This window comes from Nansenia antarctica, assembly GCF_963989245.1.
Source record: "Nansenia antarctica genome assembly, chromosome: 14".
NCBI classification, from domain to species: Eukaryota; Metazoa; Chordata; class Actinopteri; order Argentiniformes; family Microstomatidae; genus Nansenia; species Nansenia antarctica.
This window is the reverse complement of record NC_137684.1, coordinates 22,589,013-22,610,856: the sequence shown is the minus strand read 5'-3', so window position 1 is coordinate 22,610,856 and position 21,844 is coordinate 22,589,013. Positions and strand designations below refer to the sequence as shown.

The 21,844-nt window shown below is 43.0% G+C and overlaps 4 protein-coding genes across 4 annotated transcripts; 2 read left to right on the top strand and 2 right to left on the bottom strand.

Annotated features, from left to right (window-relative positions):
- Positions 1-1,658: 1,658 nt before the first annotated feature.
- On the bottom strand, positions 1,659-4,882 carry rxylt1 (ribitol xylosyltransferase 1; the record flags this gene model as incomplete). Its single annotated transcript, XM_080544723.1, has 6 exons — positions 1,659-2,684; positions 2,822-2,992; positions 3,207-3,521; positions 3,719-3,821; positions 4,017-4,205; positions 4,732-4,882. The coding sequence occupies 6 exons, from the start codon at positions 4,880-4,882 to the stop codon at positions 2,282-2,284; spliced, it is 1,332 nt and encodes a 443-aa protein (XP_080400849.1). The 3' UTR covers positions 1,659-2,281.
- A 375-nt stretch (positions 4,883-5,257) lies between these two features.
- On the top strand, positions 5,258-6,808 carry LOC308170252 (cytochrome b-c1 complex subunit Rieske, mitochondrial-like). Its single transcript, XM_080545020.1, has 2 exons — positions 5,258-5,432; positions 6,125-6,808. The coding sequence occupies exons 1-2, from the start codon at positions 5,330-5,332 to the stop codon at positions 6,727-6,729; spliced, it is 708 nt and encodes a 235-aa protein (XP_080401146.1). The 5' UTR covers positions 5,258-5,329; the 3' UTR covers positions 6,730-6,808.
- A 557-nt stretch (positions 6,809-7,365) lies between these two features.
- Positions 7,366-10,310, bottom strand: LOC308170313 (protein C19orf12 homolog). Its single transcript, XM_080545086.1, has 3 exons — positions 10,195-10,310; positions 9,462-9,622; positions 7,366-8,269 (listed from the first exon to the last, which is right to left on the bottom strand). Exons 2-3 carry the CDS (start codon positions 9,619-9,621, stop codon positions 8,004-8,006), a joined length of 426 nt encoding a protein of 141 aa, XP_080401212.1. The 5' UTR covers position 9,622; positions 10,195-10,310; the 3' UTR covers positions 7,366-8,003.
- Positions 10,311-11,866: 1,556 nt separating this feature from the next.
- uri1 (URI1 prefoldin like chaperone) lies at positions 11,867-20,656 on the top strand. Its single transcript, XM_080544906.1, has 11 exons — positions 11,867-12,131; positions 14,259-14,293; positions 14,744-14,822; positions 15,124-15,259; positions 16,631-16,722; positions 16,904-16,976; positions 17,075-17,294; positions 18,438-18,723; positions 18,857-19,008; positions 19,345-19,585; positions 19,738-20,656. Exons 1-11 carry the CDS (start codon positions 12,060-12,062, stop codon positions 19,924-19,926), a joined length of 1,575 nt encoding a protein of 524 aa, XP_080401032.1. The 5' UTR covers positions 11,867-12,059; the 3' UTR covers positions 19,927-20,656.
- Positions 20,657-21,844: the final 1,188 nt, after the last annotated feature.

Here is a 21,844-nt window from a genome sequence, read left to right as displayed (position 1 = left end):
TGTGGAATGGGCGCAACAGCATAACCTTCAGGGCTGCCAAGTCTCACGCAATCATAACCTTCTATGATAACCAGATCCACGCAGCGAGTATATCGAATCCTCGGTGATCGGTACACGCCGGAGCGCGCGGGTTTAATTGCACGCCGAGCAGGGCTACCGATGCACGGCCAGAAGTATGTGGACTTGTGTCCCTCCTAGACTTCCTTCAGTTCTCTAGTTCCCCCGCCGGTCCCAAACACACGTCCCATTCGCCTCGTTGTTTCCCAGGCACAGGCAGGGCGATCTGCAGTACAGCTGCCGAGGGAGAGTCACTGGAAATGGGAGGGCTCCGAGGAGGGACCACATAGAAACGGAAACAAGGCATGGATTGACATGCTATTTCTCCTCGAACTAGTAGTGCCGATTATGTTTTATATTAGGGGACGTTAGAATTATAAGGTTCTATCTCAATTTTTTGTCAAAATTGAGTTTTTTTTACATAATCTGATCCATTCGGTGTTTATTAATGCCTGTGTGGTGTTATTTTTTTTAAATGTTGACATTTCTGAGTTAGTAATTCATAAAATACAAAGGTTCCAGATTCTCACAAAACATAATGGAATGTAAAAACGTTGACGATCAATATCTCTGAACTACCCTAAACGGAGATAGAACCTTATCATTCTAAACGGAGATAGAACCTTATCATTCTAAACGGAGATAGAACCTTATCATTCTAAACGGAGATAGAACCTTATCATTCTAAACGGAGATAGAACCATATCATTCTAAACGGAGATAGAACCTTATCATTCTAAACGGAGATAGAACCTTATCATTCTAAACGGAGATAGAACCTTATCATTCTAAACGGAGATAGAACCTTATCATTCTAAACGGAGATAGAACCTTCTCATTCTAAACGGAGATAGAACCTTATCATTCTAAACTGAGATAGAACCTTATCATTCTAAACTCACTATAGTCTACACCCCTCTGCTGGACTTTTCCCAGAATTTAGGGTGTGATCAGATCACTGATAGGGTGTGAGAGTCGTGATCCACATGCGTCCGAATGTGTTATTACAAGGCGTGTTACACGACCGTTACATTGTATCAAACTTTTTGCATTATTGACATTGGGATACAAAGAAAGTAACAACTATTTTCTTCCCAAAACCGTCATAAGTTATTTCCACTGATTAAATAGCCCCGGTGGTATTGCTCATAATTCGAATGACTTTATAATGTAAAAGTATGAAATTGAAATTATTTTCAATAATCCTTATGTTTATATTAAGTTAGTCGGTTATCCACTATTGCCAGCTTTTTACGGATCCTTGGAACTAACAACAAATGTATTCAAAACATGATCATATTTGACCCTTTTAAGCCACATACTGTAATACCGTAATCATATTGATTTCACCCTAAACCAAGTCCCAGATGAAGAGGGTCATGTCAGCAGAGCTCACATCTTGTGAATGTCCGTAGGTATCATATTTATGTTCAATCATATCATTATTGAATAAGTATGATGGGAACGTTCCAGTGCATTATGGAATTTACTGTGGTTTCATTGCACCACCTGCTGGAAATTCTAGAGATATAGCAAAAAATAATAGCGACAACAATTTAAATAGAAAATGTTTTAATGACAAGACAGACATCCTACAACGGTTTGACAGTGACAGTTTAATCTATTTCTCAAGCTATGGACAGAACCAAAACACTGTGGGGGAGATGATGGTAGCCAACACTGTAATTTGGAGATACAGACATACTGCTGTTACAATAACAACACATAACCAGTTGAAGGACAGCTTTACAGTGGGTAAACATGGAGGATGGTGTGACATGAAGAGGAAATCCAGTCTTTTCACTCGAAATGTTCCAACCCATGCAGATTGAGTCTTTATAAAAACAAGAAGGTGACTATTGACCCTGTCTTCTCTAAGGCCCCTCACATTGTTGCATTTGAGACATTAACATCTAAAATCTGTTATTTTTAAGACAACACAGACATGCACATCTTGCAAATTGTCTTCTAGAAAACCATGAGCGCAACGACATTTCAAGACACACAATATCTTGAATAAGAGAGCAGATTGTAGACACTTTGCCGACTTGTGTTAGTTTTGATAAATATAGTTACTGCAATTAAATAAAGTATTGAACATGAACAAAATGCTAAATCGTAATGAAAACCCACAGGACCTTAGTGTAAATGTGCATATTCTCCCCCCAACCCCCTCCAGTGTATCTCATCCTTTTTTGGGGGGGCCATTTTGCCATTTTGAGACTCAGCTGTTTTTAAAGAAGGTCTCCTCTAAGACCTCTGTGAACCTGTCCTTCATCTGCAGACGGAAGCCGCTGTACCACTCCAGCAGTCTCCTCCTTCTCTCCGTCCTCTCCCCCTGACTCATCCCCCTCTCCTTCTCCAGGAGGCTGGGCAGCTCTTTCCAGTCCTTGAGGAAGATAAAGGGTGCTCCCGCGGCTTTGAGGACGCGTAGTGGGGAGCTGCGTCCGGCCGCGCAGGCCCCCGGGGTCAGTACGTCCTCTACCACGGGTACAGAGCCGTACGCGCAGGCCTCGTAGATCCGGTAGCACTCTGTGTTGATTCCCACCGGGCAGAGGGTCAGCTCACTCTGGGCCAGAGCTGTCTGGTACCGTCTCAGACTGTCCACCGTCTCCTGGGGGAGCCACCTGAGGAGGAAGTGGGTATAGGGTTACTTCTTGAAACAGTGCTTCCGTTGTCGTGACACGATTCAAGTGTTGTATCACTGTGTTCTGTGCGAATAGCAGCGATAGTCACAAAGGATTTGATAGAACAGTTTACGTACTTCTCTCTGGCAGTAGTGATGCACAGTTTGTCCAGGCCTGCTTGTTTCAGGATCCCCATTAGGGTTTCCCTGGAGGAGTTATTGTAGACGGTTCCCAGGAAATTACAGAGGTAGGGTCTGGTAGAGCTCACCATCTGTGTGTTTGGCAAGACCACAGGGAACTGTCTGTATCTGTACAGAGAGACACATACACATGCACCTTCAAACAATGTTCTTCCCTGATTGTATGTGCTGTATCTCAGTAGTTTTATTGGATTATCATGTAACCAGTACTGAAATGTAAACAAAGTGCTGAAATTGTGACATTGCTAATTGTGGTAAGGGGAGCTATACAGTTGAACTCTGAGAATGAACAAAAATCAGAAGACAGAAAAGAGGAACATACGTGGCGACTCCAAGGGGCCACTGAAATACGTCCTTGTCATTGACCCAGGGGCTGTCGTACACCAGGAAGAGCAGGTCCACGAAGCCCCCATGCCTCCTGAGGTAGGGGCTAATCCAGTCGTTGGTGCAGCGCTCGCTGCCCAGCAGCACCACTGCCACATGGGACACAGTGTGGGCCTGGATCAGGGTCTGGACGTGCTGCAGCCATCGGGTGGCGTAAGCGATCTTCTGCTGCTCACGCCCATTCAGCACCAGAACCACACTGTCTGTGTCCAGAGGAATATGACCTTGGACCACTCCTGGTCCTGTGTAGAAACTAGAGAAAGAGAGAGAGAGAGAGAGAGAGAGAGAGAGAGAGAGAGAGAGAGAGAGAGAGAGAGAGATAGAGAGAGAAGGGGGGGGGGGGTGTCTAAGTAACTGAGACAAGTTGATAATGCAACTTTTTAATAATATGTTTTTATTTATTAATAATTTATTTTAAAATTATTCATACTTCATATTTTATTGCCTTACCTGAAATCAATCTTTCCTGCCTGTATCTCCCCCTCCCTCCACTGGGCTGTTCTGTCGGTGGGGTTGAGAGGCCCTTCTATAATATGTTCCCAAAGGTAAAGTCCTAAGGAGAGGAAAATGAGGTAGCTACTGTACTTTCTTCAATTGTGGTCCAAATCGTTCAATTGTTAAGTATTGTTTCCAAATCTTCAGATAAATACAGCAGTTACATTGATAGGCTTATCTTTACAGTAACTCATCCTCAGGCCTGTTCATCATGTCAACCCACCTAATGAACACATTAGAATATGGCTAATACCTATTGCAGCTTTCCCCCAGATTTGAACTTTGTATCTTTTCGGTCTGTTCTTGTCAACGTGCTCCTGGTATTGTCTGAACGCCTCCCTGCGCTTGTGCAGAGCAGAGAGGGACTGGGACCGCTCATCCTCCCACGGGTTCCACAGCTCTTCTCCAATGAATCCGGCTTGGACAGGACCTTTGACAGGAGCTGCAAATATAACTGTCTAGATGCATGACCTAAACACCATACCATGGAATAATTGTAGCTGCTGACAGTAGACTTCACTGTAGACTTCAAATAGACTTTAAGTAGACTTTAAATGAATGTGCAATAATACTATGTGCAATATGACAACCCTCGGGTACATAAGGTTCAGAGATAGGAAATGTTAGGATATGTATAGCATAGCATAGAGTACAGCACAGTGTTTTATTTGTATAGTATAGTATAGTGGATAGTGTACATAGCCTTTATTTATGTAAACCAGCTCTTTTCCCTTCTTGTTTTTAGTTTTCTTTCCTAGCACCAGGGGAGCCCCCCCTCCTAAATGTCGTTGTATGGTACCTGTACTGTATTAATGACAATAAAGACCATTCATTCATTCATTCATTCATTCATACAATCTCGACCATGGAATAAGTGTAGCTTCTGGCAGTAGACTTCACTGTAGACTTCACATAGACACACAGTCTTGATTATCCATAAAGCAATGCAGAGAGATGTCCAGCCTTACCCGGTGTTGCAGCTGAGATCTTCTTCACTACTCTGTGCACGCGGGTGATCACCCTGGTGTTAAAGAACACATTGTACGCAGCGTACAGAGAGAACGCAACATACGCACAGACAGCGAGGATGAATAGTTTTCTTTTATGTATCACTTTCATGGTTCCCACTCCTCACGTTACCATTCTGTATTATGCTAGTTTGAGTGACAAATTAATCACATATCTTTCAAAAAGCAAGATACTGTTTACAGTGAAAGGCCCCCCGTTACACGGCTGACATAGAAGTCGCCTGGGCAAAAGTATGCGATAATTTCTTATTCGTCCGTTAGTGCGCATCCTATTAGTCAAAATGAATCCATTGATATTATGTTTTCGATAAAAAATATCATTTTGGAAGCGAACTTGGACGCAAATTACAAAAAAACGTGCCTATCTTAAAAGATTCAAGAGGGCATAAACGTAGGTCTACTTGGTGTTAAGCGGAACCTTCCGTAGGCGGAGCGGGTTTCCAGTAACAGCGGACAGTCAGTGCGTGCGCACACACACATCGGTGAGGAAGGTCGGTGTGTCCCCTCAGTGACAGTGTCTCCTGGTGTCTCTGTCAACATGATGTCCTTAGCGGCTCGTTCCGGGGCTCTGTCCCCTAACTTGATGACGGGAGTCAAAGCCCTGGTCCCGGGTGTGGTGAAGACAGGGCCTGCTACCTGCGGTAAGGTCGGGGTGTAGCCCGGACATTAACTTGGGGCATTGATGTGGACCTGTCAGTTCTGTCTCTCCTGGGGGGTATTCCATCAAACTCGCTAAAGAAAAAATCCAGGTTTATTCTGTTAAGTCTCGCGATATTTATCAGAACAACCCAAGGTTATTTTGATAAATCTCACGAGATTGATCGAAAATAAGCCTGGATTTTCCTTTAGCGACGTTGATGGAATACCCCCCAGGATGTCATTAGTGACGGGGACACATCGATGAGTTCCGTTTTGTTGATTGATTTTTTAAAAGTAATTACAGTAATATAGAAACCTTGGAGTTGTCCACTTTAGGTGTTATGGCGCATGATTGTCACCACTGGCACTAATAAACACTGTAACAGTAACTTTAGTAACTAACTTCTTACTGTAAGTGTCACCTCTTCAAATTCACAACCAACATTCTTAACCATTAAATGAAGTGCATTTTGCAACGTTTGAGAATATAGCTGATCAGCTGCACTCAACATTCTCAGATGTTATCTTGGCTAAGAGAAGCATTCAAGTGCATAGCTAACTGCCTGATCTTGACTCCCATTATTTGTAGTAGGCTAGTTCGTCACTTTTCTAATGTAAGCTGTTGTATGAAGAGAGATTGTAATACTTCTCTATACCAACAATGCCATCTGACATTGTTGTCTTTCATTTGCAGCCCCTGGTGCAATCCGCCTTGCGCACACTGACATCAAGATCCCTGACTTCTCTGACTACCGTCAGCCTGAGGTTCTCGACCCCAAGAAGTCCTCCCAGGATGACGGCAGGCGCTCCTTCTCCTACCTGGTCACTGGGGCGGCCACCGTGGTGGGCGTCTACTCGGCCAAGACGGTGGTCAGCCAGTTCGTCTCGTCCATGAGTGCCTCGGCCGACGTCCTGGCCCTGTCCAAGATCGAGGTCAAGCTGGGAGACATCCCGGAGGGCAAGAACATGACCTTCAAGTGGAGAGGAAAGCCTCTCTTCGTCCGACACCGGACTGAGAAGGAGATCGCCGTAGAGGAGGCCGTGAACCTGGCGGAGCTGCGTGACCCCCAGCACGACAAGGATCGCGTCGCCAACCCAAAGTGGATCATCGTCATCGGTGTCTGCACCCACCTGGGGTGCGTGCCCATCGCTAACGCTGGGGACTATGGAGGCTACTACTGCCCCTGCCATGGCTCCCACTACGATGCCTCGGGCAGGATTAGGAAGGGACCTGCGCCCCTCAACCTGGAGGTGCCCTTTTACGAGTTCCCAGATGAAGACACTGTCATCGTGGGATAAGGCCTTGTTGTCAGAACTTTATCCTCTCTTATTACTATGTAATGTATTTCTGAATGGATCTGTCTGTCTGAGAACTTTGAGGTGAAAATTAATGGTTGCTTCTTAACCAATAAAGGGTTACAATTTTAAACTGCCTCAAACATGTCGTCTTTAGATTTATTTAGGTGAGAAGATTACGATTTAACAATGGATACAGAGCTCTGTTACCCAGTTCAAAGTACCCTAGATGGTCTGTTTAATACCTCTATAATTATATAAAAAACCCAAGTAAGAGGGAAATATTTTCAGGGGGTGGGGGGACACGTAGGCCTATGTGTAAACCTGTAAACCTAGTGTTGACAATACATTTATGAAGATAATTTACATTATATTCAGATGAATAATAGGATACTTTGTAATAATGCTAACAAAACGTCTATTAACATGACGTAACATGACATAACATTCAGAACATTGCAAATAGAAATGTAATGCATTAGAGGTCCAACCTCACTCTCACATGATAAAGAACTTCTAACAGCATCTACATTTCCATCTGCAATGCTCTGAAAGTCCCTAATGTTCACGCTGAAATGTGTTTATCAAGGAAAAGCATTCGCGCTGAAACAGAAACAGTAACAAACACAAACATGACTTTAGCATTTTACTGTTGAAAAATCTCAGAATATGGCAATCTATGTTAAGATTTGGATTGCTCCACAGATTACATTCCCACCAACATTGTTGAGATACCAACAAGTATCAGTTTTGATAGGCCGTTGTTTCTGCTCAAAAATATTGAATAATTTAAATCCCATGATTGGCACGCATAAAGGTACAGTGGTCTAAATATGACAAGCTGCCCTTCAAAGATTACATTGTAGCTGGTTATCAACATTAAAACAGTGGCAGCTTTCACTCAAATCAAAAACAACACAACTGAACATATTGAATAGCTTATCGTGATTTCAATTCAAGTAATCCATTGTCATGTTGGTAAAACCTTAATGCATTTCAAACAAGTCGTAGTAAATCATTTTGTAGGTAAGACATTATCCGTTTACCCTATTTAAGTATCACTTCAAGACCACAGAGGCTTCCATAATGTACCGTACTGTAGTGTAGTTTACCTAGAAAATAGCTTCACATTAAATAAACAAGTCTCATCCTATGTTCTAGAATCCTCCTCTGAATTTGTGCAAAGTGTCAAACCAGCGTCCTTTTCTCTTTCTTTGAAAATCCCAGAGAAGTCAGTGCAGTCTGTCTGATAGATTGAGCTCACGCCGGCCTCTTCATCAGTCCATATAGTGCACCTCTCCCTGGAGCTCCTTGGTCACATAGCCGAGGAGGGCAGCTGTCACCTGCTGCTGGAGGTTGGAGTTGCCCATGACCAGGGCGCTCAGCTGGGCCATGTCTGTCCACTGGGCCTCGCCCATGATGGCCATGACGTCGTCGTAGAGCTTCTGCTGCTGCTGTGGGGACAGCTCCATGATGATCTGAGGCAGAGGCCTGAACTGTCCACTGGTCATCCAGCATCCCAGCAGGCCCCCTACAGCACCGCCTGACAGAGAGGAAGAGGTGGAGGTCAAGTCAAGCCAACTTTATTTATATAGCACATTTACATGCAGCAGCAGCTGAACCAAAGTGCTTCACAGGCGGGGAGCAAATAAGGAGCACAAATGTAAAACAGGTAAAGTGCAGGGTAAAATGCAACACAATACAAGATATGATAACAACTGATAACAAGGAGATGATAACAAGGAGAGAAGATAAAAGGACTAAAAACAATAAAACAATAAAAGCCAGGGACCTAGTGGGGGGGAAGGCCAGGGGAAATAGGTGGGTTTTTAAGGAGGGTTTTATTTAAAAACCTCCAGGGTCTGAGTGGCCCGTACGTGGAGGGGGAGGCTGTTCCAGAGCTTGGGTGCTGCAGCCACAAAAGCTCTGTCTCCCCTGGTTTTTAGCCTGGTTCTAGGCACCACCAGCAGTAGCTGGTGACACAGGTCAGACTGTGTAAATCATCTATAAATCATGCCTCAGCTATCCGCTTCTCACCCCAACCATGGGCTGTTCACCCTCCTACGTGGTACTCGCTCTGGGGCACGCTAGCACAGCCTCCCGGGCAGAACCAACAGGACCACCAACAGCTTCTTCACCTCAGCTGTCAGACTTTAGACTCTAAACTCTACACCGTCTCACTGACCACACAGTTACAGTTGTGTTCTGTGTAGATCATGCTGTACATAGCCCATCCCTGTGTATCATAGCCCACAGCCTGTATGTTTGTATACTTCACTGTATACAACATGTTTATTATCATAGCCTGTAAAATTGCACATCTCAATTTATATATACCACTGCACATATACTCCAGTCACCATCGTATGACATTGCACATCACGCTACCATTTGCACTTTACTGTATAGATTGCTGTAAATACTGCTGTAAATACTGCTACTCATCACTGCAATATCATTGCTATTTGTTGCACTTCTGATTAGACGCACAATAATTTTGTTGCATTTTCTTGTACTATGTAATGACAAAGTTAATCTAATCTAATGACGATTACAGATGGTGAGGCATATCACAGTTGACTATAAAGATAAGATATAAAGATAAATAACCATTTCAACACCAAACACTCCTGTCATATTTCTTTCCATATGGGATTAGGTTTAAAAATGCCCCTCGAACTGAAGTAGAAGACCCATTTAGTTAAGTTAAGCCATTATCCTCATGTTCTACTCACCAACAGCAATACCCAGAGGGCCTCCAACCAGCCCTCCTGCAAACGCGAGTCCTCCTGCTGCCATCGCACCTTTACTGGAGCCCTTCACAGTGGTCTTGATCTGCTGGTTTGCTGATAAGTCGCAACATAGCTTCATAACGTCATTAATTCGTTGCGCCATTCTGTGAAACACAATGGTAATGGCTCTTAAAAACTGACAGTAAAAGCCTACAGTCTTATATTATTATTATTAATTTATGTTGTGTGTTTAATACTAATATGTATAATAATAGTATTATACACACACACAGCACCTAAAATAAAATATATTATAATACTAGTGAAGAAATACGCTCCTCAATGTCAATGAAGTGTTTAATGACAAAGACAGGCGGTATACCCTTCAACTAGCTCACAGATGGGTCTAGTTTGTTCCCAGTTTTATTCAAGGACCTATATATTTATTGTCTTTATTCGCAAAAGGGAAATTGTTCTCATAGCCCATAATTGTTTAATTTGTATTGTATTATACAAAAACAAATGTTAATATGAATGAAACAGGCGTACAGGCAAATGTTCACACTACCCACGCCAATGTTTCAATGTGACCAGAGTTACAATGTAGCCTATACATTCACTACATAGGTAGGCAATATTACTGCTGACATGTTGTACATAATAACACCGTACTGCTGCCAACTATTGATGTAGCAGGAGCAGAGTAGCCCATGTGGATCTGTCATACAATACATACCTTCTATTGGTGTGGAACTCAACGCGCCTCTCTTCCAGGTGTGTTAGGGTTAGGGGGTGTTACTAGTTCAACGTTTCGCAGCCTTCCAACACTTCCAGCGTCATTCTTGATGTTTCGAGCTTTGTCACGGTCACGTTCGCAGTGCTTCATGGGACTGCTCTGACTCGTTTCCTGTAGCACTACTTCAGGAGAGTAGGGGCAAAATAAATAGTATTGTTCCTCCCACCAGGGGGCGCTCTAATGCGCACACCGTACAGCGCAAGGTTCACTCACTCGTTCTTCTTCCTGCCAATCTCTGCTGTCTATCCCAATAAAGCAGAAATTACGTAAACACATTTTTTTTCAAAGAGTAATGTTGCTCCTTACCTGAGCTATTGTGTTGTTTTGTTTTGTATTATATCTCTCTATATGACTCTTGACTATTATTACCAATGGGAGACGTAAACTGACCTGGGATCAGTGCAACTTCACCTCATGGTGGATCTCTAAACACGGACCACGTGGTCATCTGGCAGCGTGTTGACACACGTGACTATCGAACACGCCTACCCGGAAGTAATGGAAGTGTCAGTGCCCTTTAAAGGCCATAGTTTAAAGGCCATCGTTGAGAAAACGCATGGGCGACATGCTCTCTGATTAGAAGAGAAATGTGTATAAATCCGTTAAGAGTTGATACTTTCCTATTTGCAAGGTTGTCCCCTGCCAGCTGACTCTAAATCTGCCATGATCACTCAAATATAGGCTACTTTTACATTTAAAACTTGTGCATATAGTAAAATGGTGTATTTAGCCAATATAGATTCTCCATGACTATTTTTGTACAACATGTAACGATGTATGTTAGATTAGATCAACTCTATATTGATTTAATTTGACTTTCCTTTCTTTTTTTCCTTCTTTTTATACTATTGTGTTATGTTCGTAAAGAAGCTATATCGGTTTGAGAGTTTACATAACGTGAAAATGTTCATAAATTAAGTTTTAAAAAATTAAGAAATAATAATAATCTGCATATTGAACAAAAACAATACAATATTGTGTCACGCATTGAATAATTATATTTCATTTACAATATAACATCCATCATTTAGAGATAATATTATATTGAACACTATAGCTATCTAACAATATCAGCTACTGTAAACAGTGAGGTTATTTGATATCATTTGCAACAAATGTAACTGGGTCTGATTGTCAAATACATGGAAATATGATTACATAACATCTAAATACATTTGGGAAGGAGGACTTCAAATAATAATAAACAACGTGTTACTATTTTTTTTATTATTACAGTAGACAATGTTTTGTTATCATTGCTGGGGTATTTGGAATCAGCGATTGCATCTGCAACATTGTTGCAATCCCTGAATATTGTGGAAAACATATATAATATAATAATAATATAATATTATTATAATAATATATGATATATATATAATATTATAATATAATAATTATAATATAATATTGTGGAAAACATTTCCAAACCTTGCTTAAGATTGTTGTTGTGAGTGTGAACATTTACCCAGAGTGCACCGGGAGACAGATGGAGAGAACATGGCGCAGGGTCAGTGAAGAGGAGGTTCGCTGTGAACAACTGGATGAATATCAGATTATATAATATCAGATTCCGTGGATATTTTTGGGGAAACATGCTAAAGTCGACGAGAGTGTGAAATGGTCCCACTTCCGAAGTATTGGATAACCACCACTGCCCCATTGATGAAACAGAGGAGAACGGTTCTCAGGAATACCTGCAATTGCATTCATAAACATTTCTTTAGGACTCACAACCCCTGATTGCATTGTTTGTTTTGGATTCATAAAACGTCACATTTTCATTTTTGGTACCACATGGGAAGATGGCTGAGAGCAATAACACGAATATAGGAGTTCCAGTGGGGGTTGGTAGACTTCGAGAGGAGCATAGCAAGGTAGTGGACACGGACAAGTGGCTAGCTAACTGGTTACACAATGTTGCTGCAGATTGTTTTGCCTCCAGCTACATGCATTTCCTCTGGGCTTATTGTTAAGCACGTTACTGTAACTGTTTCCTCCAATCAGGTCAATGCACCTGGCCGTGTCAGCCACGTTTATAATGCCTATGCATGTAAACTTCGATCACACAGCCAGGCAGTTATGTTTTCGAGAAGCTTCGTTCTGGTCACATGTGATGTTGTCTCGTCTGCGCGTGCTTCCAGGTTCCAAGCAGTATGGAAGCATACAGTTGACATAATTCAAATGCCAATGCAATATGAGATTGCAATTGCATGTTCCACTTTTGCATGCATTCTTTCAGACAATATTCAAATTCAAATGCAATTCTAATGATTTGCATTTGCATTTTCATGTGCCCGATGTGCACATTCGCTGTCAATATTACAATTATAATGCAAAGCCATTTGACAAAGTCATGCGCTGCTTTGTAGCTGACAAAATTCAAAAGTTCATTCTAATGTGCAAATGACTTTGCAATCCCAAAATAGCATATTCATTTGCCACTTTTGCCTGCATTATTTGAGTCAATATTCAAATTGTAATGCAATAATGTAATTCGCAATTGCAAAGGCATTTGACAAAGTCATGCGCTGCTACAATCACAAATAACGCAGGCAAAAGTGGCAAATGAATATGCTATTTTGGGATTGCAAAGTCATTTGCACATTAGAATGAACTTTTGAACCCCCGCGGTGGCGCAGCGGTCTAAGCATTAGCCTTAGTGCAAGCTGCCCACCGGGGACTGGGATCGAATCCCGGTCTCGCCAGACCCGGATATGGCCGGGGCTCACAGGGAGCGGCATATTGAGCGGGCGCTCCCAAGGGGGGTATAGGACTATTTCCAGACAAGGATCCGTCGCGCAACACCGCCCCCTGGGTGCCGGAATAACGGTGTCGGGCTCGAGAAGCCAGACAGCTAGTCTGCCTGGCTATCTCCTCTGGGGCTGCCGGCCACGGGGTCGTGCGGCGGATCCTACGCAATAGGCAGGGGATAATTGGATAATAGGTTGGGTACAATTGGATACTAAATTGGGTGAAAAAGGGATAAAATCAGAAAAACAAATTTTGAAAAAAAAAAAGAATGAACTTTTGAATTTTGTCAGCTACAAAGCTGACTTTGTCAAATGGCTTTGCATTATAATTTTAATATTGACAGCGAATGTGCACATCGGGTACATGAAAATGCAAATGCAAATCATTAGAATTGCATTTGAATTTGAATATTGTCTGAAAGAATGCATGCAAAAGTGGAACATGCAATTGCATTGGCATTTGAATTATGTCAGCTATATGCTTCCATAAAGCAGATCTATGATTCTTTCTTGTGTAACGAAAGCGCATACGAAATCATGTTAATCTATTGTTCTAGCTAACTAATGACCAAATGTCTATTTTTATGTCGTCCTGGCAGTCACGTAGACATGCATTTCGTGTGGCTTTGAACACCTCGACCAGCCTAAAGTGGGCAGTCTTCTCCAGTCGCCTTCATCATGATTTATGATCATGAAGTTTGCAATTTTAACAGTCTGCATCTTTCAGTTTCACTTTGTGTCACCTCTTCCTAATGTGCAAACATGAAGGAGATTGCAGCAACTGTCTGATCGTGGTGTGTAAAGCAGCATACAGCATGGCTGAGTTGTATCAATGCATTAAATTCTACCACTCAACAATTATTTTGCACTGTGGGCTACATCTGGGGACATGAAAAAAAGAAAAATGCTTTGATGTATGTACAAGAAACTGCTTCATCCCCCCTTCCCCAAGCTGTGTTCCTCGGTTTGAGTTGGGAGGTCCAGAAAAGCGTTTGGTATTTCATCCTACACTTACAACTGGACTGTAACACAGCTGTGTTTACTAAAAACATCCTAAACTTGTTGAGAGAGTGTTGTGGCGGCATTGTTTTTATAATAATGAATAAGCATCTGCTAATGAATATTTAGCACATTTCTTAAGAGTACATTGTCTTACTACTACTAGTGTAATCTCCATGTTATTCTGCGTCTATAAGAGCTGCTACAGAGTGTAAAGCTGGATTTAAAGCATTGTCACTGTCTCAACAACAGGTGGTGACAGGCTGTGATGGTCAGATTCAGCACTGGTGAGTCTTGTATAACAGCACAGACGGGTCCCGCTAGTCAGCTGCCCCTCTGCATTCAAAATCACCCCACAGCGCCTACTTCCTGCACTCCTCTTGTAGATCTGAAGGTATTGGACAGGTGTAAGCAATATGGCCACCTAGCCTATCAGAGAGAAATGAGAGGCAGTTGTCATATTACTAACACCTATCCAATCCTTTCAGATCTACAGGAGTGGGTAGGGGATTAGGGGCCGATTTGGAATGCGTAATACCTCCTGGTGCACATTTTACTGCAGTCCTGTAATACGACCCCATAAGTCCATCAGAGAGTCACTGTGTACCACTTTCGTTTCGTGTGATGTAGCTGTTGTCATTCAATGCAGGTAGGCCCAGAAAAGAGCTGACATTGTGTAGTGCCATTTTGTATCTTTGATGCAAGTCTAATTTAAATAAAAATCTGTGGACTTTCAGGAACAAGGTAAAGGGGGACTATGAAGCCCTCGAGAAGCGCCTGCAAACCCTCCCCGATCAACTCTCGTATGACATAATGGTACGTTCCACCCTTCTATCAAATACTCCGGAGAGAGAGTTTCCATGCTAGTAGCTATCACAAGGGGCTTATAACCTAATTGTAGAGTTACCTTCTCACCTGGAGCTGGACTGATACACACACACACACACACACACACACACACACACACAGGAACAAGGTGAGACTGATGGCCTATACATGTCTGATTTCATGTTCTGTTTCTCTTCTCCTTTTCCACATGGACTCTACTGTTCGGCCCCTTCTCAACATCAATCTCTCTCTCCCCTCTTGTTCCTTCACTCCTCCCTCCCCCTTACAGGTGCCCTTTGGCCCTTTGGCCTTCATGCCTGGGAAAATTGTCCACACCAATGAGGTCACGGTTCTGCTGGGGGACAACTGGTTTTCCAAGTGCTCCGCCAAGCAGGCTCAGAAGCTAGTGGAGCACAGGAAGACACGTGAGTTTGTTTTGGAGGCCATTTTCTCCCTAAGAACCAACGCTGAAACTTTCTTTCGCATGATCATCAAAAGAATGGAGGTTCCCTTTCATATATCCACTGACTTAATGGCTTAATCCACAGCACAATTCATACTGCTGGTTGGAAAATATTAGGTTTAGCCTACGGTATATAATGTTTTGAATGCGTTCTCAACCCTACACTCTTTTATCCAGCAGAGGGTGCCATTATCTTAGGTTTAGATTGTACTACTTCACACACAGACGCATTGAAAGGAGAAGACGTTCAATGAGAGTGTTGTTAACTTGTTATGGTGCAGCGATGAGATGATTTCCACTTCAGACTTGGATAGTTCGCATGTATGACCTACAATTTCTAAAGGCCAATGAAATAAGGAACTAAATGAAAGCAAGGGGACATAACAAGTTAGGAGGCACATTCGTTTAATTCAGAATGTGTAGCCCTTAATTTAATTTAGTTAATTTGCATTTGAATGTTGGCAGCCTGCTACATTGGGATAAAGAGCAATAGTTATCTAAGTATATTTAGTTTTGCCTTATTGAGGGTTATATTTTTTGATTCCTGACTGTCCATACTCCACTGCTCAATATTGTTCCTCAAAACAGGAAACAAATACGTCTATATACTGTAGCTATGTAATTGTAATGAAGAATATAATTTGCCCTTGCTGCCACTGGTGTTCATACTGCGCCTCAAAAGCTTTTTCTTGAGCCAAGTGGGCCAACATAACATTGTCTGATGATGTGAGCATTATTAGAGTGTTTGCTGAGGCAGAAATGTGCCGTAAGTTAACCCAGACCCCCTTCCACACCCCTCCCTTCCTCCCTCCCTCCCTCCCTCCCTGACCCCCACCTGTCCTGGCTTTACACAACTAAGTGCTGTAATACAAACATGCCTGGCTGAGATGTGTCAAACAGCCCCCAGCCTGAGTTGTTAGGACCGTGTTTGACTTTTCTCCACGTCTAGAGACGTTCGACTGGAGGGTTACGGATCACCATGGCAACAGGGGCCCTTTGGCTGCCATTAGTAAAAGGGGTTTAATTGTTGTGAAGATTTAATGATCTGAAGAAGCATCAAGGGCACCAGATATTATGGACTGTTTGTGGCATCGTTTTTGTTTTTTTTCTCCTTTTTGGCAGTGCTCTTTGGATTTAACCATTTCATCGCAGATGTAATATTTGTTGGTTTTTACAGTTTCTCTTTATTCCTCAAAGTTTCCATTACTGAAGTTGTTTTATTCTTTCACTACACCTCTTTTCCCCCCTCCCACATGTACACATATACATACACAGAGTAAATCATAGAGTACGTACATCCGTAAAACACGGATCACACCTCTTTGTTTTGCAGATGTGAAGAGTGCACTGGATGACTTGCACAAAACCATGAAGAACTTTGAAGCCAGAGTTGGGTTCACGGAGGATCTTGAGAAACTCTCAGGCGTAAGTTTCACTACCGTCATGATACAAGGCTGTAGGGCCGTCTCAGTTCAGTCAGCTAATCAACCCGTGGCTGCAAATATGGCATGCTCCTCTGCATGCACACACACACACACACACACACACACACACACACACACACACACACACACACCCTCATCCTCATCCTCTCTCCTCTCTTCAGAGTAAAGGGGACTATGTGGACATCAGAGAAAAAGTTGGTGAGAAAAGTGTTCATCAAGATCTCGTCACCAAAGGTAATTTTGAATTTTTGAACAGGTCCTCTCACTACCTTCTTGGTAAAATAGAAAAACAATAATATGATTATTTCTTCTATTCTTACAAATGTCTTCAGGAAAGCAACGTGTGGCTCACAAGCCTCATTCCAAGCCCAAGGTGGAAGCCATTTTGGAGTTGGAAGAGGAAGAGGAGGAGGAGGAGGAGGATGAGGAGGAGGAGAGGGGCGGAGGAGACCGAGATAAAGAGAGCAGGAGAGGAGTGCTGTCTGAGGAGGAGTTGTGGGCCAGACTGGATGATCTCGAGGCACAAGAGGAGCAGGAGGATCAGCACAACAGGTAAGCTTTCACATCACACACACACACACGCACACACACAAACACACACCTACACACTAGAGGTCTGAGCGGGTCTGAAATCTCTGCCCTAGCCCGGCCCAAGCCCGTAGCATTCATAAGCGTAGAGCGGAGTGAGTATTTGGCACAACAGGCTTACATCACTGCCGGGGACATGGACTGGAGTATCAAAACTAAAATAAGAAATATTCTCTCTCGCTTATAGCCAACAATTACAATAAGCCCACAAACTGAAACGTATGTCATTCAAGCATAGCCTACACGGAAAACATTCCTAGAAATTAAACTAGACTTACCATTTCGCTGTTAGATGAGCAACAAAAATGAAATAGCCTATTCCTCATAAATCTTCGCCAACAGGCTAAATCCAAAGACAATAACAGTCACAGGAAAAACTATTTACATTTAGGATAGCCTATTCCACTCTGTGTTAATTTGCGGGTGCTATGCAAAAAAAGGATGGCATCCACTGTGTTACACTGATGTGTTGCTCCTATGTTAATTAGCTCCCGTGCTAACTTAGTGAATCCTGGTCCAGACTAAGAGAGTATTGCAATTTCTGCACTGTACATGACAGGTTTCTTTTACAAATTTGTAATCAAGTCAACATTCTTCCACAATGCAGCTTTCCCAGACACATTGGAAACTATCAAAAGCTCTGCCTTTGCTAACTGAGATTTTAGATTCACCATCTTGATCAGGCCCCATCAGGCTTGTAGACCTCTACTACACACACACACACACACACACACACACACACACACACACACACACACACACACACACACACACACTTGGTCACATCAGTGCACAAACATAGGCACTCAGGATTAATTCATCCACCCACTCATCTGTATTTCTTTGTACTGCTAGGATATCACTGACTAGTCTCTCTTTACTGCTAGGATATCACTGACTAGTCTCTCTTTACTGCTAGGATATCACTGACTAGTCTCTCTTTACTGCTAGGATATCACTGACTAGTCTCTCTTTACTGCTAGGATATCACTGACTAGTCTCTCTTTACTGCTAGGATATCACTGACTAGTCTCTCTTTACTGCTAGGATATCACTGACTAGTCTCTCTTTACTGCTAGGATATCACTGACTAGTCTCTCTTTTCAGAATGTTTGACAGCGCAGAAACTAATGGCAATGACACATCTTCAACATCTTCCTCTGAGGAAGAGAAGGAGGTAGAGGAGAAGGAGGTAGAGGAGAAGGAGGGAGAGGGCAGTCCTCCTCCTCCTCCTGTAAATGGGCTGTGTCAGAGTGACGACTGGACACCACCTGTGTCTCACAATGGCCAAGTCAACGGTACTGTACCAGCCTCCAAGGACAGGGAGAAGGAGGAGGAGGAAGAAGACGGTTTGCCCACCATATATTTCTCTCACACAATGGAACCGAAGAAGGTTAGTGTGTTCACCCATAAACCGGCACACAATCTGTCCATTCCTGTTTCAACCATGTAAGATGTAAGTAACATACACCAACAACATACAGATGTAAGTAACATACAATTTCCCTCTCTGTCCCTCCCCTCAGGTGAGGATAAACACAGGGAAGAATACCATGTTTAAGTTCAGCGAAAGGAAAGAACAGAAGGAGCAAGCTAAGAGGAAAAAGAAAAATGGCTGCAGCAACGGCCACTCTCACCACGAGCTCCACAGAATCACCACTCCTGTAGACCTCTACAGGTAACAGGCCTCCCGCATACCCTTCAAAGACGCATTCAGGCTACTCTTCAACCATCTCTTAGTCTTGGTCGAAAAAGGCATGTTTCAAATTGGCTTAAGACATAGAATCAGGATCAGAATTCTTTTTTTTGCCAAGTATATTTGCACATGCAGGAAATTGACTTTGTATTATAGGAGGTATTGTTTTATCGGAATGACTAGGTATTGTCTAGTTATTTATTCAGATTTGTTATTCATGAATGCCTAATTGCAGGTTCTTCACTCTGATTGGGTATGGTGGGTGACCAATTCTGATTGGGTGCATTTAATTGGTTTGACTGGCTTGTGTCTGCTCAGGTTGTTTGTGGATGTGAAGAACGGAGAGCCCATCCCCAGGAAGTCCATTCTGAAGTCACGCAGCAGGGAGAACAGCGTGTGTAGCGACACCAGCGAGAGCAGCGCTGCGGACTTCGAAGAGCGCCGGACGTTCGGACGCACCCTGAGCCACGAAGACACCACACACAGCGACACCAGCGACGGCATCACAGAGGAGGACAGCCCCACCGGGGTCCACCCGCACCCCACCAGCCGCTCCGAGGTAAAGTCGCCACAGCTCTTCAACTAGTACTTTTTGTTTTGTTCTACTTTGGCTATATTCTTCAACTGGCATGTCAACTTCTCTCCTCCCCTCCAGAGACAATCACAATAATGGTCATTAAACAAACATGTTGTTTCTGTTGTTGCTCTCAGGCCTTTTCAGGCACAGTGGTGGAGAAAGACCCGATCCCGTCTTCAAATCCCCACCTAACCATCACCCCCCCAGCTCTGCCCACGATACCAGAGAGGAAGCTGGAGGAGGTGGCCCCCGAAGGACCTGGACCCCAGGAGCCCCCCAAGAGGGTGTCCAAATTCAAAGCTGCCAGGCTGCAGCAGAAATGACCGCGGTAACAGCGTCAGTCTCCGGGATCTTCACCGACTCCTTTTTTTAATGTGATTTTCTACGGCAACTGTTGGAGCTGGACAGACCCTCGCACCTACTTCCCCCCTGTCTTTGCCCTGCCTTGCTTCCCCCCTGCTCCCATTACCACTTCTTTTTAACCCTCTCCCACCATGCTTTTGCTTTGTGTACACATCGGTTTCTATTGCATATGCCTAATCTGTTAGACAGTAGCAATGTTTAGAAAGCAACCCCAACCCAACGCCCTCTCGCTTGACCATTACCCTGCCTTGTAAGGAACATCAAGCTTCATGCTAAGCCTCTGTAGCAATTCACTTAAATGTATTTAAGAGGTAGTTTATTTAGATCCTTCTTCTGACAACGTTATGGCACTACACTCTAGTCAACACTGCCTAGGTGCTTGTCTTTATATGGTGGTGGGCCTCGTGTCAGTGTCTCAAATATACTCTTACAAGGCCAGTGGTTACCGCTCGTTTGTTGATCCATGATATATTGCGCGCTATGCTAAGACAACATGCTTTGCTTTATTGAAATCTTTTGCCTTTTTTGTTTCTTTTCTTTTCTAAGATTTATTATACAGGGTCAGATGCTAAGTGGCCATTATTGTCCCTTTCCCCGTTTCCCCGCCTATTGAATGTATGTCCAACTCTGTGACTGACCAGCTTTATGTGAAAATAAATATTGTTGTAAACTGGAAGGAAAATAAATGGTTTTGGAGTAAACCGCTGTCTTTTTTATTTTTATTTCTAAGAATTTAAGAGTCTTACGATATCCCAGATGTATTTCTGTGACCTCCAGTGAGTTTACCATGACCATCCTGATTGTGTTGAACTTTAACGACCAGCAATAGATCAACTTTCCTGTGCAACTTACACTCACCCGCTGTTTTAGCTACATCACTTCTGCAGCTGTGTGAGATCACTGAACTCATTTCTCCAGAGTAGGTTTAATTAAAGTTGCACCTTGTGAGTTGAAAGGGGCCATCACTTCCACTGCTACCTAAGTGGTGAGAGTGCAGGGCTTAGATAAGCAGCTTTTAAACTGGTCCTTAGGTGATCCTCCTCATCAGGATTATCACCGCCAATATGAAAATCCAGGTAGTATGAGACAGATTAGCCAATGCTTAACATGGTGGAGCGTTGGGTTTGGCGAGACACAGATCAATGGTCTTAAACTGCTAAAGCTTTGAAGGTATACAGTATATATAGGGACATACACTTAACATTTCAAAGAGATCTAGTGTAACAAGTTAATAAACTGAAACACAACAGTGAGATCTACATTGCAGGGATTAAGAGGGGTTTAAGGAGCTGTGTGATTGAGAATCCCCAGGAAGAGACAAGCAGGTATTGTTGACCAGACAGGTGCTCAGAGCGCGGAGAGGGAAGAGGCTAATAACGCTCTCAGCTCCAAATGTCAGGATGCTGTATTAAAGCATTCCTTGTAGGCCTGGGTCAACCAATCTACATCTAGGTATTCTAGGTAGGTACATGCCTTAGCAGTAAAATACAAGTCTGTTGGTCTCTTGGTCTTTGGGCAACATCTTTCTTTGAGAGAAAGTTGAAATGCAGTCGAAGGGGTCAGTGTGTTGTTTTTACCAACCAGCTCCCCCCCAAAAAGCCTCATCTAGAACAATAGTCGAGTACTCGAGAGAGTTGGCTACAAACTGACTTTCATTAGCACATTATTAAGACTACGCATTTAATTCAATAGCTAAGGGAAATGAGAACACAACACGTGTATTATACTGTGTGGAGTATCTGGTTCTATTGGCTAAATAAACTGTCCTTCTATTAGAACATCGTCCACTGGGAAGGTCATGTGATAGATGTTACAAGCATCCAATTAAGATTTCTGAAAAGAAAAACCTCCAAGCGCTCTAAGCACTTATTAACTATA